At 44.3% G+C, this 24,231-nt stretch overlaps 1 protein-coding gene across 1 annotated transcript in view; it reads right to left on the minus strand.

Annotated features, from left to right (window-relative positions):
* STRC (stereocilin) overlaps positions 1-850 on the minus strand; it is a 117,993-nt gene extending 117,143 nt beyond the window's left edge. Inside the window, exons 1-2 of the mRNA XM_073569132.1 lie at positions 664-850; positions 540-564 (exon numbers count right to left, since the gene is read on the minus strand). Of these exons, the coding sequence (XP_073425233.1) occupies positions 540-564; positions 664-850 (212 nt within the window). The remainder of the gene's footprint in view (positions 1-539; positions 565-663) is intronic.
* Positions 851-24,231: the final 23,381 nt, after the last annotated feature.

The raw sequence follows: 24,231 nt of genomic DNA on the forward strand, positions 1-24,231 counted from the left end.
AGGCACCCTACTCATTTGAATAGGCCACTAGGGTGTATGCCAAATGCCTGCTGATATTTGACTGTGCATGAGTACTGTCAGGCACATCCTGCCACAACTTCACCAGCAACATCAGTGGAGCTGGAAAATCCTTTCAATGCTTGCTTCACACAAATTGTTGAGATCAGATTTTCAAGCTAAAAGCGTTTAAACCCTTAGACCTTACAGAAACTTCAGCAAAAGGTGCAACTTCCTCCATGACCTTTGTTACAATTTTAGGAGCAGTTTCTTGGAAGTTGTTCTTGTTTCTACAACGCCGTAGACTGAAAAAACAAAGCCACATATGTCTGGGTGAAATCTTCGATATTTACTTGTGCTAAATTAAACTTTTTTGGGAGTGCGATAGTGCCCTGTTCCTGAACAGATCCAGAGAGGAAGGTCAGCTAATAGCAACAAAATATTGTAAATTTATAAAAACACATGGCGACCTTGAAGAACATCCTGAAGAACATTACATAAAATCTCTATTGCATTTCAGAAATGTTGCCTTTTCAACTTACCACAATAGTAACTGTTGCAGATTGCCTGTGAAATTAAGAAAATGTTGTCTTTAAGCTTCTGATTTTGACAAGCAGAATTGGAAATTATTCAGCTCTAATTTACATTCTGCTATAAATGACTCACCTACTGAGCATCTTCCATTCTGATCAGCATGAGGTATTCCAATTACTGAAGACACCCTATGCATTAATGTTCCTGCCATTCGGGAAACTTTCCGATTAAGGTTGTCATATACAGACCTTTCCATCCTTTTCATGAGACTGTACCGCAGGTCTTCTAATACTTCCCAAACAACATCCTCTGGAGCCATATCTGAGTCAGAAACTTTAGTTCCTTTTTCCTTTTCCCTGGAACGATATAATATTTCTAAGACATTTTGTACTTCCTCTTGTGCTGATCCAGGACTCGGTCTACTGGAGTTGGAATTTTTTTCTTTTAAGGATTCCACAAGCATGCTAAAGGGCCTAAAATTCCCGTGTGATGCAACAGAAGTCCCAGACTGTACATTCACTACTGGTCTCCAGTTATTGGCCTCGAATGGAAGCAGGAGCCTTGCAACCTGGTCAGGAAGGAAACCACAGTTACGGTGACCCACAAGTGAACATAAAACTCCTTGAATTGTTGTACTAGTCTGACTTAGGGTACCACCTAGGAAAGCCTGAAATAGTGTATCTAGCAGCCCGCTGAGTATTTCCCAATTCTGACCTAAAAGCTGGACAGCATTCTGGCTGCTGCTAATTGATCTAAACATGTTCTGTATGAAGCTTAGCAGAACGCTCCAATTTTGACTTCCTCTCAGAGAAACAAGAAAATCCTGAAGTTTTATCAGTGGTAGCGCTGAAGACCTCTCTGGTGGAACCTGGAGAAACTGATTAACCAAGTTACCCCATCTTTCAGCCTCTTGCTCATGAGATTCCTGATTTTGCAAATATGTTGAAATATTGCGTAAGAATTCAGACAAACGGTTTTGTTTTGCTTTGTGTTTTGAAGAAATGAAGAATGATGGAGATTGGTCTTGTGTAGTCCACAGAGATTCAAACTTAAGAGCCATTTTGTCCAGTAAAGCTTGTATATCCACAGCATTTAGTTTTGTCTTCAAATTAGACACAATGGAAGGAGGATGCCTCAATTTCAACTTCCAGATAGAAAGGATCTTTTCAAAATTGCTTCGTTCTAATACTTGGCTCTCTGTATTAGTCAAGAAGACAAACATACCTGATGTTATCTGCATCATATATATATATATATATTAGTAATACATGCACATATTCCACATGCAATAGTATACCAATATATGTGACATATCTGACCAGCTATGTTGTGTATTCAATCTTAAAGTCCCCATAACATTGCATTAATATCAGCCGAACCCTTCAATATCGATGGTTCAGCTGATGGTCTAATGTTTACTGGTGCACCATCTGACCAATGGTTGGGAGAGGGATTGATCACACATGACTGATTTGAGACTGCTGATGGCATTGCTCTCCAGGAGATATGAGAAAGCTGCCAGTTGAGTCATCAGTTGGCGGCTTACACATTGAGAAAACACAAGAGAGCTCAGCCGAGCAAGAGCCCCCATGTAGGGAAAATTGAGTTGAGATGACTGTTGGCTTAACGATTAGCCAAAGCATTGTGTGGATGACAGCCATCTAATGTGTATGTATGACTGCTTTACAGATGTAGCTATGTTTAAAAACGCAGAAAACACTGCAAAGGGATCTCAAGGTAGAGAAATTTGCAATCTGACGCCTAACCTGAGATCTGTCAATGGCTTTTACAATGTTAACTTACATTAATCCACTTAAGTGAGATAACTTTCTGGGAAATGTTACCAAGATGGCACATTATTTGTATATTTAGATCTGGCTGCATCTGTATATCATTGGATCTTTTCCCATATCTGTGGCCACTTTGGCGAACATTATGTAAATCCCCGGTGTGAACAGAATAGCATAGACGTAGAGTGTGTAAGCCCACTTTCTTTGCATTCTGCTTCTCCTCTTATCAAATCTTTATATTAAAAATAAATAAGTTGACTTGCTATCATTAAAATTAGCCTACATTCACACTGCATTTGACTCCTGTTTTACAGTAAACACCAGGAACTCTCCTAGTGTATAAATGAAATGTATTCATATGCTATCATACAGTCGATAGAGGCGGAAAATGTCTTTGTCCCTGTTGAATTAGTAAACAATGTAACTTGGAATCGGGGTGACATGTATCCTCATAAGATCCATCATGCTCATACACAAGTTATTCAATATTAACCCCTTTACTACCAAGGGTGGCTTGCACGTTAACTCCCGGGCCAATTTTTACAATTCTGACCACTGTCCTTTTATGAGGTATGAGGTAATAACTCAGGAACGCTTCAACGGATCTAGGCGATTCTGAGAATGTTATCTCGTGACATATTTTACTTCACTTTAGTGGTAAAATTTCTTCGCTATAACTTGCGTTTATTTATGAAAAAAACAGAAATATGGCGAAAATTTTGAAAATTTTGCAATTTTCAAACTTTGAATCTTTATGCCCTTAAACCAGAGAGTTATGTGACACAAAATAGTTAATAAATAACATTTCCCACATGTCTACTTTACATCAGCACAATTTTGGAAACAATTTTTTTTTGTGAGGAAGTTATAAGGGTTAAAAGTTGACCAGCGATTTCTCATTTTTACAACACCATTTTATTTTTAGGGACCACATCACATTTGAAGCCACTTTGAGGGGGTCTATATGATAGAAAATACCCAAAAGTGACACCATTCTAAAATCTGCACCCCTCAAGGTGCTCAAAACCACATTCAAGAAGTTTATTAACCCTTCAGGTGCTTCACAGGAATTTTTTGAATGCTTAAAAAAAAATGAACATTTAACTTTTTTTCATAAAAAAAAACTTCAGGTTCAATTTTTTTATTTTACCAAGGGTAACAGGAGAAATTGGACTGGAAATGTTATTGCGCAATTTGTCCTGAGTACGCCGATACCTGATATGTGGGGGGGAACCACTGTTTGGGCGCATGGCAGAGCTTGGAAGGGAAGGAGCGCCGTTTGACTTTTTCACTGCAAAATTGGCTGGAATTCAGATCAGATGCCATGTCAAGTTTGGAGAGCTCCTGATGTGCCTAAACAGTGGAAACCCCCACAAGTGACCCCATTTTGGAAACTAGACCCCCCCAAGGAACTTATCTAGATATGTGGTGAGCACTTTGAACCCCCAAGGGCTTCACAAAAGTTTATAACGTACAGCCGTACAATTAAAAAATCATATTTTTTCCACAAAAATGATCTTTTCACCCCAATTGTTATTTTCCCAAGAGTAACAGGACCCCAAAAGTTATTGTGCAATTTGTCCTGAGTACGCTGAAACCCCATATGTGGGGGTAAACCACTATTTGGGCGCATGGCAGAGTTTGGAAGGGAAGCAGCGCCATTTGACTTTTTTTGGCTGGAATTGAGATGGAACATGTCACGTTTGGAAAGCCCCTGATGTGTCAAAACAGTGGAAATCCCCCAATTCTAACTCCAACCCTAACCCCAACACACCCCTAGCCCTAACCCTAGTCCTAACCCAAACCCTAACCCTAACCCTATCCCCAGCCCGAACCCTAACCCTAATGGGAAAATGGAAATAAATACATTTTTTTCATTTTATTATTTTTCCCTAACTAAGGGGCTGATTTACTATTTATGGCGAGTTTTTATTTTTGGCAGCTGTCGTACACTAAAAGACGCTTTTTATTGTAAAAATAGTTTTTGCATCACCACATATTGAGAGCTATAATTTTTCCATATTTTGACCCACCAAGTCATGTGAGGTCTTATTTTTATTTTTGCGGGATGAGTTGACATTTCTATTGTTACCATTTTCGGGCACGTGACATTTTTTGATCGCTTTTTATTCCGATTTTTGGGGCGCAGAATGAACAAAATCCAGCGTTTCGTGAATTTCTTTTGGGGGGTGCGTTTACTCCGTTCCGTGTGCGGTAAAATTGATAAAGCGGTTTTATTCTTCGGGTCAATACGGTTACAGCGATACCTCATTTATTTTGTTTTTTATGTTTTGGCGCTATTATGCAATGAAAACAATTTTATATAAAAAATAATTATTTTTGCATCACTTTATTCTGCGAGCTATAACTTTTTTATTTTTTGCTGATGATGCTGTGTGGCAGCTCGTTTTTTGCGGGATAAGATGACGTTTTCAGCGGTACCATGGTTATTTATATCCGTCTTTTTGATCACGCGTTATTGCACTTTTTGTTCGGCGATATGATGATAAAGCTTTATTTTTTGCTTCGTTTTTTATTTTTTAAGGGGTTCAATAAAGGGGTTAACTAGTGGAACAGTTTTATAGGGCGGGTCGTTACGGACACGGCGATACCAAATATGTGTACTTTTATTGTTTTGCTTTTTTTATTTTCAAAAAATGCATTTATTAGGGAATATTTTTTTTTTTAATTTATTTAGCGATTTTTTATAAATTATTTTTACACTTTTTTTTAAACTTTATTGCAATGTCCCAGGGGGGACATAACTGTCATGTGACAGATTGCTGATCTGTCACATCACAGATCGCTGTGACAGATCAGCGATCTGTCACAGGCAGTGCTGCAGGCTTCCTCATGCCGGCGCTTTGCAGGCATGAGGAAGCTGCCTCCCTGCAGGCTCCCGAAGGTTCCCGCTGCCATTTTGGATTCGAGGACCTGCAGGGAAGGAGACCGTGCAGCAGCGCTGCACATCGCGCTGCTCCAGGGGGCTCAGGGAAGCACGGAGGGAGCCCCCTCCCTGCCGATGCTTCCCTAAACCCCCGGTACACTGCGATCGTGTTTGATCGCAGTGTGCCAGGGGTTAACGTGTTGGGTGCGGTCCGTGACCGCCCCTGACACATAGTGCCGGGTGTCAGCTATGATAATCAGCTGACACCCGGCCGCGATCAGCTGCGCTCCCCCCGTGAGTGCAGCTGATTGCGCTAGACATACTATTCCGTCCTTGGGACTTTGGTCCCAGGTCACATGGACGGAATAGTATGTCTAATGTAGGAAAGGGGTTAATAGTGATGAGTGAGTATACTCGTTACTTGGGTTTTCCCGAGCATGCTCAGGTGTCCTCTGAGTATTTTGGCGTGCTTGGAGATTTAGTTTTCATCTTCTTATCTGCATGATTTGCGACTGCTTGACAGCTTGAATACATGTGTGGAATGCCTGTTTGTTAGGGAATTCCCACATGTATTCAGCCTGTCTACAAGTCGCAAATCATGCAGATAAGACGATGAAAACTAAATCTCCAGGCACGCCAAAATACTCGGAGGACACCTGAGCATGCTCTGCTCGGGAAAACCCAAGCAACAAGTATACTCGCTCATCACTAAATATTAATCATTAATGCCGACAAGCACTCAATTGTTCATTAAAAGAAGGTTATCATTTTTACCCAACATCAAACAGTACATATATGTATAAACATATATTAAAGGGTAATCGCTAAGTGCTTTCTATCTTGCTTTGTTCTCAGGTTCCATCAAAGATCAAGTGAATGGAGTTGGGTGATATCTCCTAATTTGATTTTTGATTCTGGGTGCAGCAGAATGTTTATATTTTTTAATTGATTCAAATAAAATTAAACTTAATATTTAAATTGTGGAATTTTGTGATCACACAGTAAAGATAGAATCAATAACCAGATAAAAGAAAATGTATATAGAGTTTGACAGAGAATTATTTTTATTTTTACCATGACTTCTAAGTGGCAACATCATCATGACAATCCACAGGAAGAGTAGCTGTGTAGCCATATCCAACATAGGAGGAAGGAAAAGGCTTCCTTATGTGACGTAGAATTTCATATCGCTGAACTGTCGCTTATGATAAACCAGGGGACATCCTCAGTGTAATATGCACATTGGGAAACAGGATCTGTAACATGACATGAAGGATCTGTCACCTGAGCATCAAAGACAAGTCTCTTTCCTAAGCTATGCAGTTTCTGGAGTTACAACCATTATTTACACTCAGTCCTCCGGTTACACTTTCCACTAACAAGACATGTAAAACAGAAGATGGAAAGTGTGCCCTTCCCCAATATATATAGTAAAGAAAACCTGTACATATTACAAATTTACATTAGTAACAAGTGACAAAAGGAGTTCACCAAGATCACATAAAACCCTAAACTCACCAAGCATTAGAGGAACTCTAACCTCCACGGTACCCTTTGTTTGAGCTTGGACCCAGGCACAGATACTATGAGCTGTGGCTGCCTGCTTGTATCATTCATAGACAGGGTACGTGAAGCTAGGGGTGCTCTGATATTTTAAAATACTGTCAGCCATCTGAGTTGCAATTCCAGACATGGCCAATGGATAGGAGTGGCACTATTTCTGGACAAAAAAAAATACATTTTTTTTTTCTAATCTCAGATGACAGAGTATATTACAAATGATAGCACCACTAGCTCCATTTGTGTTGTTATAGATAAAGATTAGTGAATGTAAAAACGAAAAATATCTTATTTACAGTTCTACTGATTATCAAAAATATGTTCACAAAGCAGGCAATTTCCCTACAAAGTACAAGGTCTGCCCATTTTACAATTACATTTTGTAACTTTTTGAATATTGCTTTATTTTTCCTGTTGCAAAAGATCTAATAGAACATAATAGAGTCTCATATTTACATAATAATCCTACATAAAGGTCAAGTATATTATTTATGAGAGAGATGGAAAGCTATAGAATAGACAAGTAGACAAACACATCAGATACATTCTGTTATACTTCATAATCTAATCATATTCTACAGTTAGTTATTTTACATGGCCCAACAATTGCACAGGATAACAACTGAAATATTTTGCAGTTTTTTTAGACAGATTTTTATAACAAATATTTACAATCGTTTGTTAAAAATTTGAAACATGTAAAAAAAGTAAAGAAAGTGACATTTTATTTTGCATGGAAATATGATCTAGTCACTTCTTTAGCAACTCACCTTCTATAGACCTGTTCATAAACGAACCCAGCTAGTAATAAAAATGAATTCTCAACATTCTCTCACAGTAGAAGCTCAATGTCAGACTTCTCTCTCCATCACGCACTTGGCTCCTTCTGATCAGGTTACCTATGTTCAGTACCACTTGATGGCATAAGCTCCAGCCAAACTGACCATGTCATAGAAAGAGGAGCAGTCCAGGAACATGTCAGGACAGGGAGGGGCAGGCTCTAGACCTTGTCAGTCGTGAACTTGTCTGTCCTGAGAGTCACATATCTTCTTTTGTCCCCTCTCGATGACTTTACTGCATTATTTATACAAGAATAAGTCATTCCAAGCACAATTATTCACCCCAATTCCCTAGAGGAAATTCAGCTCTTAAAATAACCACATGTAAACTATTGGGGTCAGCAATTCTGCTGGTGATATGCACTTTAAAGGGGTTGTCCACTACTAGGCCAACCCCTTCTTAAAGTAAATATTCGGCCCCGATAAAATAATAAAGCCTAAAGTTGAGCGAAACGGGTCGGTCACATTCAAAAGTCGGCGACTTTCGATGAAGTCGGGTTTCATGAAACGAAACCCGACCATAGCGTGAGGTCGGCCACGAGGTCGGTGACCCGAGCGCCAAAGTCGCGTTTCAAATGATGCTTCCAGCGCCCTTTTTCAGCCAATGATGGAGGATGCACACTGTGGGCAACGTAATGACATAGGCATCGGTCACCACCATCTTTGAGAAGGGCATGTAAGTGATTGGCTGGCTTTGTGTGGCGTCAAAGGGGCTATAAAAGGGCGTGCACACCGACCGCCATCTTTCTTCTGCCGATCTTAGCATTAGGGAGAGGTTGCTGCTGCTGATTCAGAATAAGGGAGAGCGCTAGGCAGGGAAGAAGAACCAAAAAACTGCTTCTGCTGTTAGCGATTTCCACTGCACAACACAACAGTTTGTGTGCAGTGACAGGGGAGGCTCTATTTTTGTGCATCAGCTCTGTTGGTTATTAGGCTGCCTTATAAGGCTCCCTGATAGCTGCATTGCTGTTTGCACACTGCTCTGCAAACTGCTTTTTTAAAAGCAAAAATACTTTTCTTCTTCTTTTCTGCACAGTTACCAAGCGTTCATTTTTCCACCCTTTTGTGTGCAGCAGTCCTGCTTATTAGGCTGCCTGCGTCCATACTTGGACTGAGAGCATCATTGTTACCTCCTAAAATTTCTAGTGAGATCCAAATTCTCACCAATACTATATACACTCTCCACCTTGTCATACACCATCCAATTTCAGCCTGTTACATTGGGGTGTAATCTCTCCTGGCCCTGAGATACTAGTTCAGCGTCCTCAAATCTCTAGTGAGATTCAAATTCTCACCAATAGAGATGAGCGACTTTGCCTTTTTTCGGGTCGAGTCCGGTTTTATGAAACCCGACTTTCTCAAAAGTCGGGTCGAACGCAATCGGTTGAAAAACCGTGAAAAGTCGAAGGCCGACTGAAACACGAAACCCAATGCAAGTCAATGGGGAACCAAGGTCGGCAGTGATTGGAGGACAGGAAACACACCTACAGTGCCCATTTTAATGCCAAAAACATCAATTCTTATTACTTAGCTTGTCAACCTTAATTTACTTTATAATAATAGTTAGGCATTGAAAACTGGGGGTTATTTGGCTAAAGTTGTGGGGGGGTGGGGCTGGCTCCAGATTTTCGTGGGTCCTGGGCCAAAGAGTGTCACTGGGCTCCTTTAACACATGCCACAATTCATGATCCTCTGATACGGCAGAGAAATAGCAGTATAGTACGATGTAAAATACTTCACTTCTTACATCTCATGACTGATATCCATTTTAAATTCTCCAATAGCTCCAAAAACGGACAGTATATTACTCCATACAGTATTATGGCCACCGCATAGTGCGCTATACAGAGTAATGAGGCCCATATATTTCTCCATACAGAATCATTGGTCCCATATAATGTTCCATACAGTATATGATGAGCTCCAAATAATGCTACAGTATATGTTGGTCCCCATGGATGAAGCTCCACTGTCTTATGGGCCCAAATAATGCTCCATATTTAATGGGCCCTATTTCTAATGCTCCAGTGTATAATAGGCCCTGTAAATGCTGCTCCAGTGTCTGATGTCCACGACGACGTGGAGTCCAGACTAGTACAGGGATTCCCTAGCGAGGAGACTTATTTAATTGTTTTCAATGTTCGGACAGCAATTTTTGGGGAGCACTATACTCTGGAGAATGATATATGAGGTCCACCATACACTGGAGCATTCCAAAGGTGGACATCAGACACTGGAGCAGCATTTACAGAGCCCATTATGCACTGGAGCATTAGAAATGGGGCCCATTATATATGGAGCATTATTTGGGCCCATAAGACAGTGGAGCTTCATCCATGGAGACCAACATATACTGTAGCATTATGTGGAGCTCATCATATACTGTATGGAACATTATATGGGACCAATGATTCTGTATGGAGAAATATATGGGCCTCAATACTCCTTATAGCGCACTATGCGGTGGCCATAATACTGTATGGAGTAATATACTGTCCGTTTTTGGAGCTATTGAAAAATTTAAAATGGATATCAGTCATGAGATGTAAGAAGTGATGCATTTTTCATTGTACTATACCGCTAATTCTCTGCCGTATCAGAGGATCATGAATTGTGGCATGTGTTAAAGGAGCCCAGTGACACTCTTTGGCCCAGGGCCCACGAAAATCTGGAGCCAGCCCTACCCCCCCCACAAGTTTAGCCAAATAACCCCCAGTTTTCAATGCAAACTATTATTATAAAGTAAATTAAAGTTGACAAGCTTAAGTGATAAGAATTGATGTTTTTGGCATTAAAATGGGCACTGTAGGTGTATTTCCTGTCCTCCACTCACTGCCGACCTTGATTCCCCATTGACTTGCATTGGGTTTCGTGTTTCAGTCGGCCTTTGACTTTTCACGATAATCGGCCAATTGTGTTCGACCCGACTTTTGAGAAAGTCGGGTTTCATAAAACCCGACTCGACCCGAAAAAAGGCAAAGTCGCTCATCTAATATATAAAGGTCAAGTGTGTGTATGTATGTATGTGTGTGTGTATGTCCGGGATTGGCCTCTGCACCGTCGCAGCTACAGCCCCCAAATTTGGCACAGTCACACGTCTGGACCCCGAGAGTGTCCTAAGCTATGTTGTGAGGTGAAATTTTAACCCCATGCGTTTCAATTCACCAAACAATTTTGCCTCTACATAATGGGGAAAAAGTGTGTGTGTATCAAGCCCCGCCCCTCATTATGATGTCATAATGGCTGCCATGGCGACGCTGATGTCATCATAGGTTGCAAGCCCCACCACTGATTATGATGTCATAATGGCTGACTGTGGGATGCAGGATGTGTGATGGGTATATGGGCACTGGACTATGGGATGGAGGATATGTATGACGAGTATATGGGCACGGGACTATGGAATGGAGGATATTTGATGGGTATATGGGCACTGGACTATGGGATGAGGATATGTATGACGGGTATATGGGCACGGGACTATGGGATGGTGGATATGTATGATGGGTATATGGGCATGGGACTATGAGATGAAGGATGGGTGATGGGTATATGGGCACTCAACTATGGGATGGTGAATATGTATGATGGGTATATGGGCATGGGACCATGGGATGGAGGATGTGTGATGGGTATATGGGCACTCGACTATGGGATGGAGGATATGTATGATGGGTAGATGGGCACGGGCCTATGGGATCGTGGATATGTATGATGGGTATATGGGTATGGGACTATGGGATAGAGGATAATTATAATTTGCTATAACTAACCACAGTTAGTTACTATGCCCGGGCAGCGCCGGGCTCTTCAGCTAGTCTCTAATAAAGCCTATACTCACCTGCCATGCCGGTTCCGTTTCAGCGGTGTCAGCGTTCGTGGTCCCAGGACCTAGTACTATACGGCGGGACATGTAAATAGTATTGAATGTGTCTTGATGGACCTTACTTTGTGAACTGGTGCACAGTCATGCCAGAAAAGAAAAGAGTCTTCCACAATCTGTTCCCACAAAGTTGGAAGCATACAATAGTCCAAAATTGTCTTGGTGTGCTGAAGCATTAAAGGGGTTTTCCCCACAAACAAAGTGCATTTAAATCAATAGATCTTGCAATAAAATTAAGTTCCACAATTGGATGTGTTAGAAAATGTCCCTGTGCTGAGATAATCTCATAAATGTGCTTCTGCTGTGTACTGTGTAATGGCTGTGTCTGACTGTGCAGGAACATGGTCTGATCATACCAAATTTTCTGGGCAGGGGAGGAAGGAAAAGACTATCCAGACATTACAGCAGGGGATCACAGCTGTTGCTGTCCGTGAAGTAAAACATTTCACTGCCTGTTTTTAAAAAATGTTTTACCTGAAAGGAGTCAGCTGCAATCCCGTACTTGAATGTCTGTACACTTTTTTGCTTTCTCCCCTGTCCTGGAGATGAGGAATGTTCAGACCATGAACTGGAGCAGCTCTGCATGGTCAGACACAGCCATTGCACAAAACACAGCAGGGACACATTTATAAAATTATCTCAGCACAGGATAATTTTTTAATACATCCAATTTGGGAAATTATTATTCCAAGATCTATTGATTAAAAGGAACTTTGTTCATATGACAAAACCTTTAAGATTTTTCTTTACTGGAATAAGGTGCCTAAGCCAACCCCTGTAAACCAACACCATAACATTATCTCACCTCCACCAAACTTTACAGTTGGCGCAATGCAGTCAGGCAGGTAATGTTCTCCTGGCATTCACCATAGCCAAACTTGTCCATCAGATAAATCTATTCACTACACACATTTCCACTGCTCCAGAGTAAAAATTCAGAATGTTTTACACCACTCCATCCAACGTGTGGCATTTGTGCTTGGTGATGTAAGGCGTGCATGTAGCTGCAGAGCCACAGAAACCTCTGCCATGATGCGACAAGCTTTGCAAATGTTTATAAAGGCAGAGTGCATGGCTTTAAGAGGTGCATTTTATACACCAGTGGCAATAAGACTGGATGGAAAAACCTAAATTCAATGATTAAGACGTATGCCGTAATACCTTTGATCCATTCTATTAAAAGATAATCAGACATCTTACAGTAATCAAATTTCTGTTCTGTAAAGAGAAATTATCACATATCTCATTATCATTATAGGCAGGGACCGGGACAAGGTATTTTGCTGTCCTTGGCAGACACCCAACCAACCCTGATGAACCCTCAGCACCCAAGTAAAGGAATGGGTGAGAGAATAAGGTAAAAGGACCCCTAATGTATCCCCCCTTTTTTACCAACAAATAATAATAATCTTTATTACTAGCAAAAGTTAAAAAAGTGATGTATTTTAGGGGTGAGGCTCAAAAGAGAGTGTGTTTTCAAAGTAATATATAGAATAATTCATTGCTTGTGGACAAACAAGGGATAAATAGCAATATTCATCTCTGACGTCCTATATTTTATATGTCAGACACAAGGACTGTCACGGAAGCTAGTATAGCTTAACTATAATGAGGTCCGTTTGGTTTCAGTTAAAGTGTCCATCATTTGGTTGATGCCCTAATGGAAACAAAACAGACCCCATTAAAGATAAAGGGATAGGGATATGTTTGATTGTTTTTTAAAAAAAAACCACTCCTCCCATCAAAAATTTTACTCTCTTCATATATTGCAGTCATCATATTATATAGCACTGTGTACTTACAAGTGATCATTTTGCCTTTCTACTCAGCCAATCCTTCCCTTTTCCACGTTTCCATTGTTTATGACATCATGTGATTAATAACTGATGAGCAGAATCCTTGTAAGTCAGGCCCATATACATTTGTATCTCATGAACCTATAACTCCCAGTATGTCCTTAACAATGGTAAGGAGATGCTTGGAGTTGTTATAAGTCTTTATATGACTGCAGGCCAAACAGTATTGATGAGATGTAGTCAGTATCAACAAGAAAACATTTACACACAAATAACTTATGGGTGACTGCTTCTGTGATTGAGTCTTTTCTTTCTTTGTGTCTCCATCTTGTTCAGAAGCCATGATGACTTTGCACATCTGTAAGGAGGTGGCAGGACCCCTCATTTGCCCCTCCCCCACACAGGGCCTATGCGATCCTTCCTACATTATATTTGTCATGTGTTATGCTGTGTTTGTCTGGTCTTAATGTCTATTAATACAGTCATATGTTAAAGTTTGGGCACCCCTATTAATGTTAACCTTTTTTCTTTATAACAATTTTGGTTTTTGCAACAGCTATTTCAGTTTCATATATCTAATAACTGATGGACTCAGTTATATTTCTGGATTCAAATGAGGTTTATTGTACTAACAGAAAATGTGCAATCTGCATTTAAACAAAATTTGACCGGTGCAAAAGTATGGGCACCTCAACATAAAAGTGACATTAATATTTCGTAGATCCTCCTTTTGCAAAAATAACAGCCTCTAGTCGCTTCCTGTAGCTATTAATGAGTTCCTGGATCCTGGATGAAGGTATTTGTGACCATTATTAGATATATGAAACTGAAATAGCTGTTGCAAAAACCAAAATCGTTATAAAGAAAAAAGGTTAACATTAATACGGGTGCCCAAACTTTAACATATGACTGTATAATGCCAGCACTGTATTTGCATTCTATGGTATTGTGATGTTCCCCTTTAATGACTGTATATAGTTAGGGACAGAATTAGTTAACTAAGGGGGCTGGACTTACAGCCTTGAGGGAAGAGGAAAGCTGCTGCTTCCCGGTCAGAAGCTTGGGTACGCTAGCCCAGAGCAGACGTGCTTAAAAGACGGGGCACTGCCAGACTCCCAGATAGGAGAGATCTGTTGCCCCGTACTCCAAGGACTCAGAGGAGCTGGAAAGGACACGAGAGGACTCAAGAGGGGTCCCAAAGACTAAACAGAACTAAAGACCACAACATGTGCCCCAGGACTCTGGAAGGGCCCCTGCTGAAAGGATCTTAGGCGCCCAGATTCCACACGTGGACTACTGCAGATCTTCAGCTGCTGCATCTGCTGTGGGTGTGGCTGTAGAGAGTGCAGGGAGAGATCAGGAAATCCAGTGTTATGCTCTTTTCATTCTATTCCATCCTTGTTCATTAAAAGTTAATTTTCCTATTGGACAACAGTTGCCTCATTGGACTCTATTTCGCCTGGAATACCGTGGCTTGGGGAGGGAACAAGGTAAACTGTGGAAAGAGCTGTGTCAGTTCTGTCCAGGGACTGATGGATGGAAGGTTTAAGACTTGTGATTTTGGAATTCTGTACCCCGTGAGAGAATTAAAGATGGCGGCTGACCATGATTGTGGGCCTGAAGTTTGTGATATGCTGCCCGAACTGGAAGAAATGAAGCTGTCGGCTGACAGCGATCTTAAGATTTGTGACTGTGAATTTGGGACTTGTGTTTTGTTGCCACCGGTATAGCATTACAGGTGGCTGACAGAGACTTTGGGCAGTGGACCACTGTGAAAGAAATGAAGATGCCAGCTTTTGTTGATTTGCAAATTATTCCGACGGCTACCGAAAAGATGGCGGCCGTTGGCGCGAAAACTGAAGATGAAGACCTTTCGTGGGCGTCCTATAAGAAATTTGGCACCAGAAGAGAGAAGGCCGCACCCTGTTTTGACAGATGCCCACCCAGAATGAGTGCGGGCGAAGAAGGAGCTACCGCCCTTACAGCCTGAGCAGGTAAAATGGGTGGAGCATCAAGGAATGACTCGACCCACGAATAGGTGGGACGCGAAAAAGATGGACTGTCTGTCAGAGGATGAAACGCCATTATCAGCTGACATAGAGAGGTGCAGCATGTCCTACCACGGCGACATCAGATTGGAGGTGCTCCAAGGCCCGAGCAGAGGCAAGCCTGAGGTTCAAGACCTGGTGGACAGAAGAGCTGGATTAGTGACCCCCATGTCGGCGGCCAAGTCAGGAACTGGCGGAGGATTAGAACCTGACGACACCTCGGCGGGAACCCAGGGGAATGCGGAAGACTCTGGAGGCAACCTTGTGGGGGATCATGATGACCACACTCACTGAACCTGGCAGCCGCGCAAGAGGGCTACCAACGGCTGTAGCAGTGAGTAAGGGACCCCTGCCCAGCTGTCCCGCTGCTTTGCCCTCTGCCTACTCACCTCCCATGGCCCCCCTCTTCATCCCCGGAGGTGCGTTGGCTACCGACTCCGCCATCTTCCCTAGCCGCGCCGGCACCCGTGCTAGCCCAGGCTGCACCCATTTCAGCTGACAGCCGTGGCCTGCATGCAGAGGAGCCCCGTGTGCCTACGGAGGCTGACTGGATCTATGAGGCGATTCAGGAGAAAGGGTGTCGGGAGCACCGCATCCTTGCAGAACTTCAGTGGGGGAACTGCAGCAGGCCGTAAGACCCATGGCCTTGTCCTGTACTTCAATCAGAACCCGGGTATGGATTCCTACAAGAGTTGGAGACCGAGGCCAAGGTATATATTAATGTTGGGCCCCTCATGGTTCGTGGTCCCCTCCGAGAGGGGGACTAAGTGGATTAAATTAAAGAGCAAGGACCCCAGGGGCCCTATGCAGTGGCCATAAGAATGGCCTCTCCCGACCAGGAGACCATTCCACCGCCAGAGATCCCAGATGTGGAATGGCTGGCTGCTGCGGACGCAGGTGCCCCGGCCGCATAGAAGAGAGTGGTGCCTCAGGGCAGTGAGGCAGCCACAAATGTGTCAGCGGTGCCGGAGGCTCAAGGAACTACAGGACCACCACTGGAGGGAGCACAGAGCCGGAGGAATAGTGGAGACTCCTCCTCCTCCAGTGGATCCTCATCTCAAGTGTATGTGGTGGTACAGGGTCCCAATGCGGCCCAATATTCCACTTAACGGTGGTGTACAGACTGGGGGCCCCTTTAAAATTTGATATTGGTGCCGGTTCCACCCAGAGCAAGACACTGTTTCATGTCCCTAAGAGGGCAGAAAACCCTAGATGGCGCCCAAGGGCAATGGTGTCAAATGTGGCCACCTGGTAACAGCCATGAGTGTTTGTTTTCCCCTCCTCCAAGTTTGTTTTGCACCCGTTGGTGCCTCCCTTACTGGATCACGGGACCAAACAACCCCATGAGAGTTGATGATGGTGGACTCCAGATGTAGCTGCTGGAATGCACTATCCTGAACTGTGTTCCCACCTTGGCCCTTGGACTAGCCCTATGTTAAAATGCAGCCCACCACTGTTAATGGGCCTGTGGTCCACTGAAAGGAGGGAAGGGAAGACTGTCCCCAGAAGGACCAGGGTCACGTGGACCCACACAGAGAAAGACTGTCGGGTCTGAATGAGGCCCACTTCAAAGACTTTGGCTGCTCGTGTTAAAGGGACAACCGGCCCAGCCAGACTGAGACTCTGTGTTACGATCCATTTTTGGATCTGTGGCAGATCTGGCTTTTCATATTATAACTTTTTTCCTTTCAGGCCATCGGGGGTTATTGGCACTCTTTTTCCCCCCAGTGGCCGCTGGTGTAATTACATTATTATTATTATGCATTTATATAGCGCCATTTATTCCATGGCACTTAACATGTGAAAAGGGGAAATATAGACAAGTATAATAAACATGTGTAAGACAAGGGACACACAAGTACATAAGGAGAGGGGACCCTGCCCGCGAGTGCTCACAGTCTGCTGAGTTTGCAGATACCGGTAGTGACCACTCCCACCTTCCGATAAAAGGTCACCTGATGCATCAGCTGACGGTTGGTGATACAGGTCTTTTTGGATACCAACCCTGCTGAAGACAAGAGGTTGCTGTTGCAGTGGTGCTTCAGCTGACTGCTGTTATCTGGTGCCTTACTCTGCTCTGCGGTGCATCACAGCAGAGAAAGCTAAGTGTTGTTTTTGTGTTTCCTATTCCCTGTGGTGTTATCTTACCTTACCATGTGTTGTCTTAGTGCAGCAGTGGGACCAGTGTCTTCACTTGCCAATTCCCTACTTAGGGATAGGAGCAGGGCAAGTCAGGGTTTAGGTATCCTGCTCGGCGATGGGTTGAAAAAAGCCATATAGGGATGGTGGTAAGAGCAGGGCATATCCTCAGGTGAGTGCAGGAGGTGTCCATTCCCCCGTTCCCTATCGCATGGCCACACCGTTGTTAAAGTTTCCCTGGTGTTTCTTGGTGTTTTTTGTTATGCCGTTTAGTGACCGACCAATTGGTGAACCATGGCCCAAATGCAGACCTTTGCTCAACTGCTCCAGACCCCCACCGATGAGCTCAAGGTGCTGCATGGTGAGGTGATCCAGCAGCTGCAGCAGTAGATGGGATCTCGGCCTCAGCTCAGTTGCAGGTTCTAACAGAACCCAATATATCTCTCCCTGGCTGGTTCTCTGGAGAGAGAAATACATTTTTGGTATTTAAGGAAGCCTGCAAGTTATACTTCAGGCTCTGCCCTCATTCATCAGGGTGTGAGGAACAGCGTGTGGGGATTATAGTCTCCCTTCTCATGGGTGATCCCCAATTCTGGGCCTTCTCCCTGCCAACTGGTTCTCCATCTTTACGGTCGGTGGACGAGTTTTTTGTGGCATTGGCGCTTGTGTATGGTGATCCTGATGGCGTCTCCCTGGCGGAATCCCGACTGCGTAAAATCAAGCAGGGGGGTCAGCTGAGGAGTACTGCTCAGAGTTCTGGAGATCGGCCAATGACACGCAGTGGAATGACCCTGCTGTTAGGAGCCATTTTGTGCAGGGTTTGTCTCCTAGGTTGCATGATATTCTGATGCAGTACGCCACCCCAGGTCGTTGGAGGCCGCCATGTCCCTTGCCATCCGGGTTGATAGACTCTTGAGGGAGAGACATACACCAAATGTGCGCCCTGTAGTCCTTGTTAGGGAGGAGGACTCACCGGTGCTGATGGACGAGTCCATGCAGGTGGGAGGAGTTGGTTCCCAAAAGGGATTTTCTGCGGTTCGTCATGGTGTGGGGGCATGTTTTTACTGTGGGCAGACTGGTCATTTCATCGGTGTCTGCCCAGCTCACGCCAAAATATCTGTACCATCTAAGAAGCCACGTCCCTCTGGTTGTGTGGAGAGAGGCAACCAAGGAATATATATTTCCTCCATTTTTTCCCCCCAGTGTACCTTGTCTACTGAAGTAGTGGTTGGCGGGGTAACTGAGAGTATACCGGTGCTTGTGGACAGTAGAGCAGGTGTCAATCTGGTGTAAGCTCACTTTGTCCATACCCATGGCCTGAGGTGTAGGATGCTAGCAAAACCCCTAAGCGTCCAAGCCATTGACTCTGTCCCACTTAGCCAGGGGAGGTTGACCCAATTCGTGGATGATATACATCTGCATATACAGTAGGGACTCATCATGAAGAGGCCCTGTCGTGCTACGTCTTGGGGGGAATGCCATCATCCTTTGTTTTAGACCTCCTTTGGTTGAAAAGACACAACCCGGTCATAGATTGGCGGTCCAAAATCAAACTTTTCGGATTTTGGCGCGCACGGCGCACCGTCAAAAGTGCGCAGCGCAGGTCAAAGCGCAACTAGCGCACGGCCTGCGCACGATCTGCGCACCCTATGCTAAAGATAGGGTGCGCCGATCGCAGGCGCCACTGTCCGCTAGTAGGCGGCGCTACAAGCAAGGGGCGGGCACGCCGGGCAGAGAGCCGGCTCGGGGGCGGAGCTACCCCCGGCCGTGCGCACGCTGAAAATGCGCTAATGTGAAACCGGCCTTAGTACAGCAGTGGGACCAGTGTCTTCAATTGCCAATTCCATACTTAGGGATAGGAGCAGGGCAAGTGAGGGTTTAGGTATCCTGCTTGGCGATGGGTTGAAAAACCCATATAGAGACGGTAGTAAGAGAAGGGCACATCCTCAGGTGAGTGCAGAAGGTGTCCGTTCCCCCGTTCCCTATTGCAGGGCCCACCATTGTTAAAGTTTGCCTGGTGTTTCTTGCCTGGTGTTTTTTGCTTTGCCGTTTAGTGACCGACTGATTGGTGGGTCATGTCACACTGGGCCAGTCACTCCGTTACACTCTGATGTTATATATATATACATTTTACAAATGTTGCCATGGCCAGGGACAGCCATGTTTAAGGAGGCAGAGTGTAAGGAGGTGGCAGGACCCCTCATTTGCCCCTCCTCAACACGGGGCCTATGCGGTCCTTCCTACATTATATTTGCCATGTGCTATGCTGTGGTTGTCTGGTCTTAATGTTTATTAATGTAATGCCAGCACTGTATTTGTATTGTATGGTCTTGTGATGTTCCCCTTTAATAACTGTATATAGTTAGGGAAAGAACAAGTTAACAAAGGGGGCTGGACTTGCCACCTCAAAGGAAGAGGAAGCTGCTGCTTCCCAGTCAGAAGCTCGGGTATGCTAACCCAGGTCAAACGTGCTGAATAGACGGGGCACTGCCAGACTCCCAGATGGGAGACATCTGTTGCCTCAGACTCCAAGGATTCAGAGGAGATGGAAAGGACACGAGAGGACTCAAGAGGGGTCCCAAAGACATGGATTACTGCAGATCTTTGGCTGCTGCAGCTGCTGTGGGTGTGGCTGTAGAGAGTGCAGGGAGAGATCAGGAAATCCAGTGTTGTAATCTTTTCATTCTATTCCATCCTTGTTCATTAAAAGTTATTTCCCTGTTCGACAACAGTTGCCTCATTGGACTCTATTTCGCCTGGACTACCGTGGCCGGAGAGGGAACATGGTAAACCGTGGAAAGAGCTGTGTCAGTTCTGTCTATTTATGTACAAGGTACCGGGGGTGCTCGCTGACCGTTTGCTCAGCGGACTCTGTCTATGTACTGTGTTTAAGTAACTCGACCATAACCCCCCCATTCGCCCTTGTTACACATCCACTGCTCTTCTCTCCAGACTCCCTCTTCTCCGGTCTTCTACAGCACATCCCGGCACAGTGCCTTTAAAAATAACAATGTTATTATAATGCCCTCTGAATAATATGACCTAAATAAGCCTCCTATAGTATATGAACTCCACATTGTCCTCCTTAATGAGCTACACCCACCACACTGTCTGCCATTATCAGCTAAAACCAATACATTATCCAACTTTATGAACCATGGTCTATACCATGGCTGTCCCCTCTCTACTTTTTTTTTTTCTTACACCTTCTATATCTCCACAGTGACCCCCCTGCCATGTTACCATTCTCCATACAGTGCCCCCATTTCACTATTTCACACTGCCCCCTCTCCATGTCCTTTCTGTAGCCCTATTCACACGATGCCCTCACACTGCCCACAACATGGTATGATGATGATCACAGCTCTCCATACAGTGCAATATGAACAATATCCCCAATATACAATAAAATGTCCACCACAGCCCCCCAATATACAGCATGATATCCTCGTCAGACCCTTATACAGTATGATTCCAGCACAGCACCTATACAGTATGATACTCCACCACAGCCCCTATACAATGATGCCCCCAACATATCCCATATATTATGATGTCCCCACAGTCCAGCTATAATGTGTCCCACAGCTCCAGTATAATGTCACCCACAGTCTCTGGTGTAATATGATGTCCCTTACAGCCCCTCTTGTAATAGCGCCCACAGCCAGCCGCTTGAATGTCCCTGCAGACAGCCCAAACTTATGTTCCCCACAGCCAGCCCGTTTTATGTTCCCAACAGCTAGCCCCTCATATGTCCCCCACAGCCAGCCCCTCATTTGTCCTCCATAGCTAGCCCCTTTTATGACCCTCACATCTAGCCCTTCATATGTCCTCCATATCCAGCCCCTCTTAGGTCCACCATAGCCAGTCCAATTTATGTCCCCATAGTCAGCCCCTTCTATGTCCCCCATAGCCAGCCCCTCTTATGTCTTGCACATCTAGTCTCTCTTATGCCCTACCAGCCAGCTCCTCTTATGTCCCCCATAGTCAACTCCTCTTTTGTCCCCCATAGCCAGGCCCTATTATGCCCCCCAAAGCCAGCCCTTCTTATATCCCCCCTAGCCAGCCCCTCTTATGTCTCCCACATATAGCCCTTCATATGTCCCCCATATCAAGCCCCTCTTATGTCCACCATAGTTAGCCCAACTTATGTCCCCATATCAAGCCCCCTTAGGTTCATTGTAGCCAGCCCAACTTATGTCCCCATAGCCAGCCCCTCTTATTCCCCCACATCCAGTCTCTTTTATGTCCCCATAGCTAGCCCCACCTTTGTCCCCCATAGCCAGGTCCTTGTATGTCCCCGTTAGCCAACACCTCTTATGTCCCCCACAGCCAGTTCCTTTTATATCCCCCACAGCTAGTCCCTCTTAAGTCCTTCCAACCAGCTCCTTTTATGTCACCCATAGCCAGCCCATCTTATGTCCCCTATAGCCAGCCCCTCACATGTCCTCCATTTATTGGCAAAATATCAGAATAAAAAAAGGCTTAATCCAGGCTCACTCGTCTTCTTTCCTGTTCAGCAGCGCATGATGGATGACACGATAATGTCCCCGTATCGCACCATCCATTATCCTCTGTGTATGCCGTCTCCAACAGGGTGAAGACTGGAAGTGGTCTGCATTCTGCTGGATTTCCTGGTAGGGCATGGAGCTGATTACAGCAATTGTATTCGCGTTTTACAGATGCGACTACAATTGAGTGCAGGCAAGGAGCCACTGTGCTGAATGTCTGCAGCTGGAGGAAGATGATGGGCAGCCGCAGGCATTCAGCCATGTCATTTCTTTCTCCCCAAAGTATGTCTCTTTCAGGGTGGCAGGAGTTGCACCCTCGGCGAATGCCTACCTTGCCAACCCTCATTAACCCCTTAACGACCGCAGATATGCCTTTTAACCGTGGTAGTTAAGGGTACTTAAACCACAACACCATTAGTTAACGGCACTGTGGAAAAAGTGTATAGCACCCCCGAGAGTCGGATTTTCTCTGGGGTCTCAGCTGCTGGTGGTAGCCGAGACCCCAGAGAACATGATTCGGGTCGGTTTTTACCAACCCCGCTTTTGCGATCGCCGTTATTAAACATATAACGGCGACCGCAAAAAAAGGCTGATGTGCCATTTAATTTCTCTCTCCTCTGATGTGATCACACATCAGAGAAGAGAGAAATACGGTCCCTGATCCCCCCGGTACCTCCTGGAGGTCCTTGGCCCGCATACTTCCCCTCCATGGGTGCCGCCATCTTCTTCCGGGAAGAAAATGGCGGGCACATGTGCAGTGCCCCCGCCGAGATCTGCTGGCCAGTACCTGGCAACAATAGGAAGATTTTTCCTATTGGTTCATTTTGGTCACTGCAATAGACCCTATCACAGCGATCAAAATAAAAAAAATAGTAAATAAACCCCCCTTTATCATCCCCATAGGTAGGGGAAAATAATGAAATAAAGAAAATATATTTATTTTCATTTTTCCATTAGGGTTAGGGTTATGGATGGAATTAGGGTTAGGGTTGGAATTATGGTTAGGGATGGAATTAGGGTTAGGATTAGGGTTAGGGTTGGGATTAGGGTTAGGATTGGGGTTAGGGATTAGGGTTAGGGTTCGGATTAGGGTTGGGATTAGGGTTAGGAGTGTGTTGGGGTTAGGGTTGGAGCTAGAATTGAGGGATTTCCACTATTTAGGCACATCAGGGGGTCTCCAAACGTGACATGGCGCCACCACTGATTCCAGCCAATTTTGCGTTCAAAAAGTCAAATGGTGCTCTCTCCCTTCCGAGCCACGACGTGTACCCAAACAGTGGTTTACCCCAACATATGGGGCATCAGTGTACTCAGGACAAATTGCACAACAACTTTTGTGGCTTAATTTCTCCTGTTATCCTTGTGAAAATAAAAAATAGTGGTCTAAAAAATCATTTTTGAGGAAAAAAAATTATTTTTTATTTTCACGGCTCTGCGTTATAAACTTCTGTGAAGCACTTGGGGGTTCAAAGTGCTCACCACACATCTAAATAAGCTCTGTGTGGGGTCTAGTTTCCAAAATGGGGTCACTTGTGGGGTGTTTCTACTGTTTAAGCACATCAGGGGCTCTGCAAACGCAACATGATGCCCGCAGAAAATTCCATCAAAGTTTGCATTCCAAAATGGCGCTCCTTCCCTTCCGAGATCTCCCATGTGCCCAAACAGTGGTTCCTCTCCACATATGGGGTATCAGTGTACTCAGGACAAATTGCACAACAACTTTTGGGGTCCAATTTCTCCTGTTAGCCTTGTGAAAATAAAAAATGGCTGGCTAAAAAATCATTTTTGAGGAAAATAAAATGATTTTTTTATTTTCACTGCTCTGCATTATAAACTTCTGTGAAGCACTTGGGGGTTCAAAGTGCTGACCACACATCTAGATAAGCTCCTTGGGGGGTCTAGTTTCCAAAATGGGATCACTTCCACTGTTTAGGCACATCATGGGCTCTCCAAACGTGACATGGTGTCCAATCTCAATTCCAGCCAATTCTGCATTGAAAAAGTCAAATGGCGCTCCTTCCCTTCTGAGCTCTGCCGTGCAACCAAACAGTGGTTTACCCCCACATATGGGGTATCAGCGTATTCAGGACAAATTGCACAACAACTTTGGTGGTCTAATTTCACCTGTTACCCTTGTGAAAATAAAAATTTTGGGTCGGAAAAATAATTTTTGTGGTAAAAATATGATTTTTTATTTTTACAGCACTACATTATAAACTTCTGTGTAGCACTTGGAGGTTCAAAGTG

The sequence above is a fragment of the Dendrobates tinctorius genome, unplaced genomic scaffold (assembly GCF_039654945.1).
Source record: "Dendrobates tinctorius isolate UK_male_01 unplaced genomic scaffold, ASM3965494v1 ptg000022l, whole genome shotgun sequence".
In the NCBI taxonomy this organism is placed as follows: Eukaryota; Metazoa; Chordata; class Amphibia; order Anura; family Dendrobatidae; genus Dendrobates; species Dendrobates tinctorius.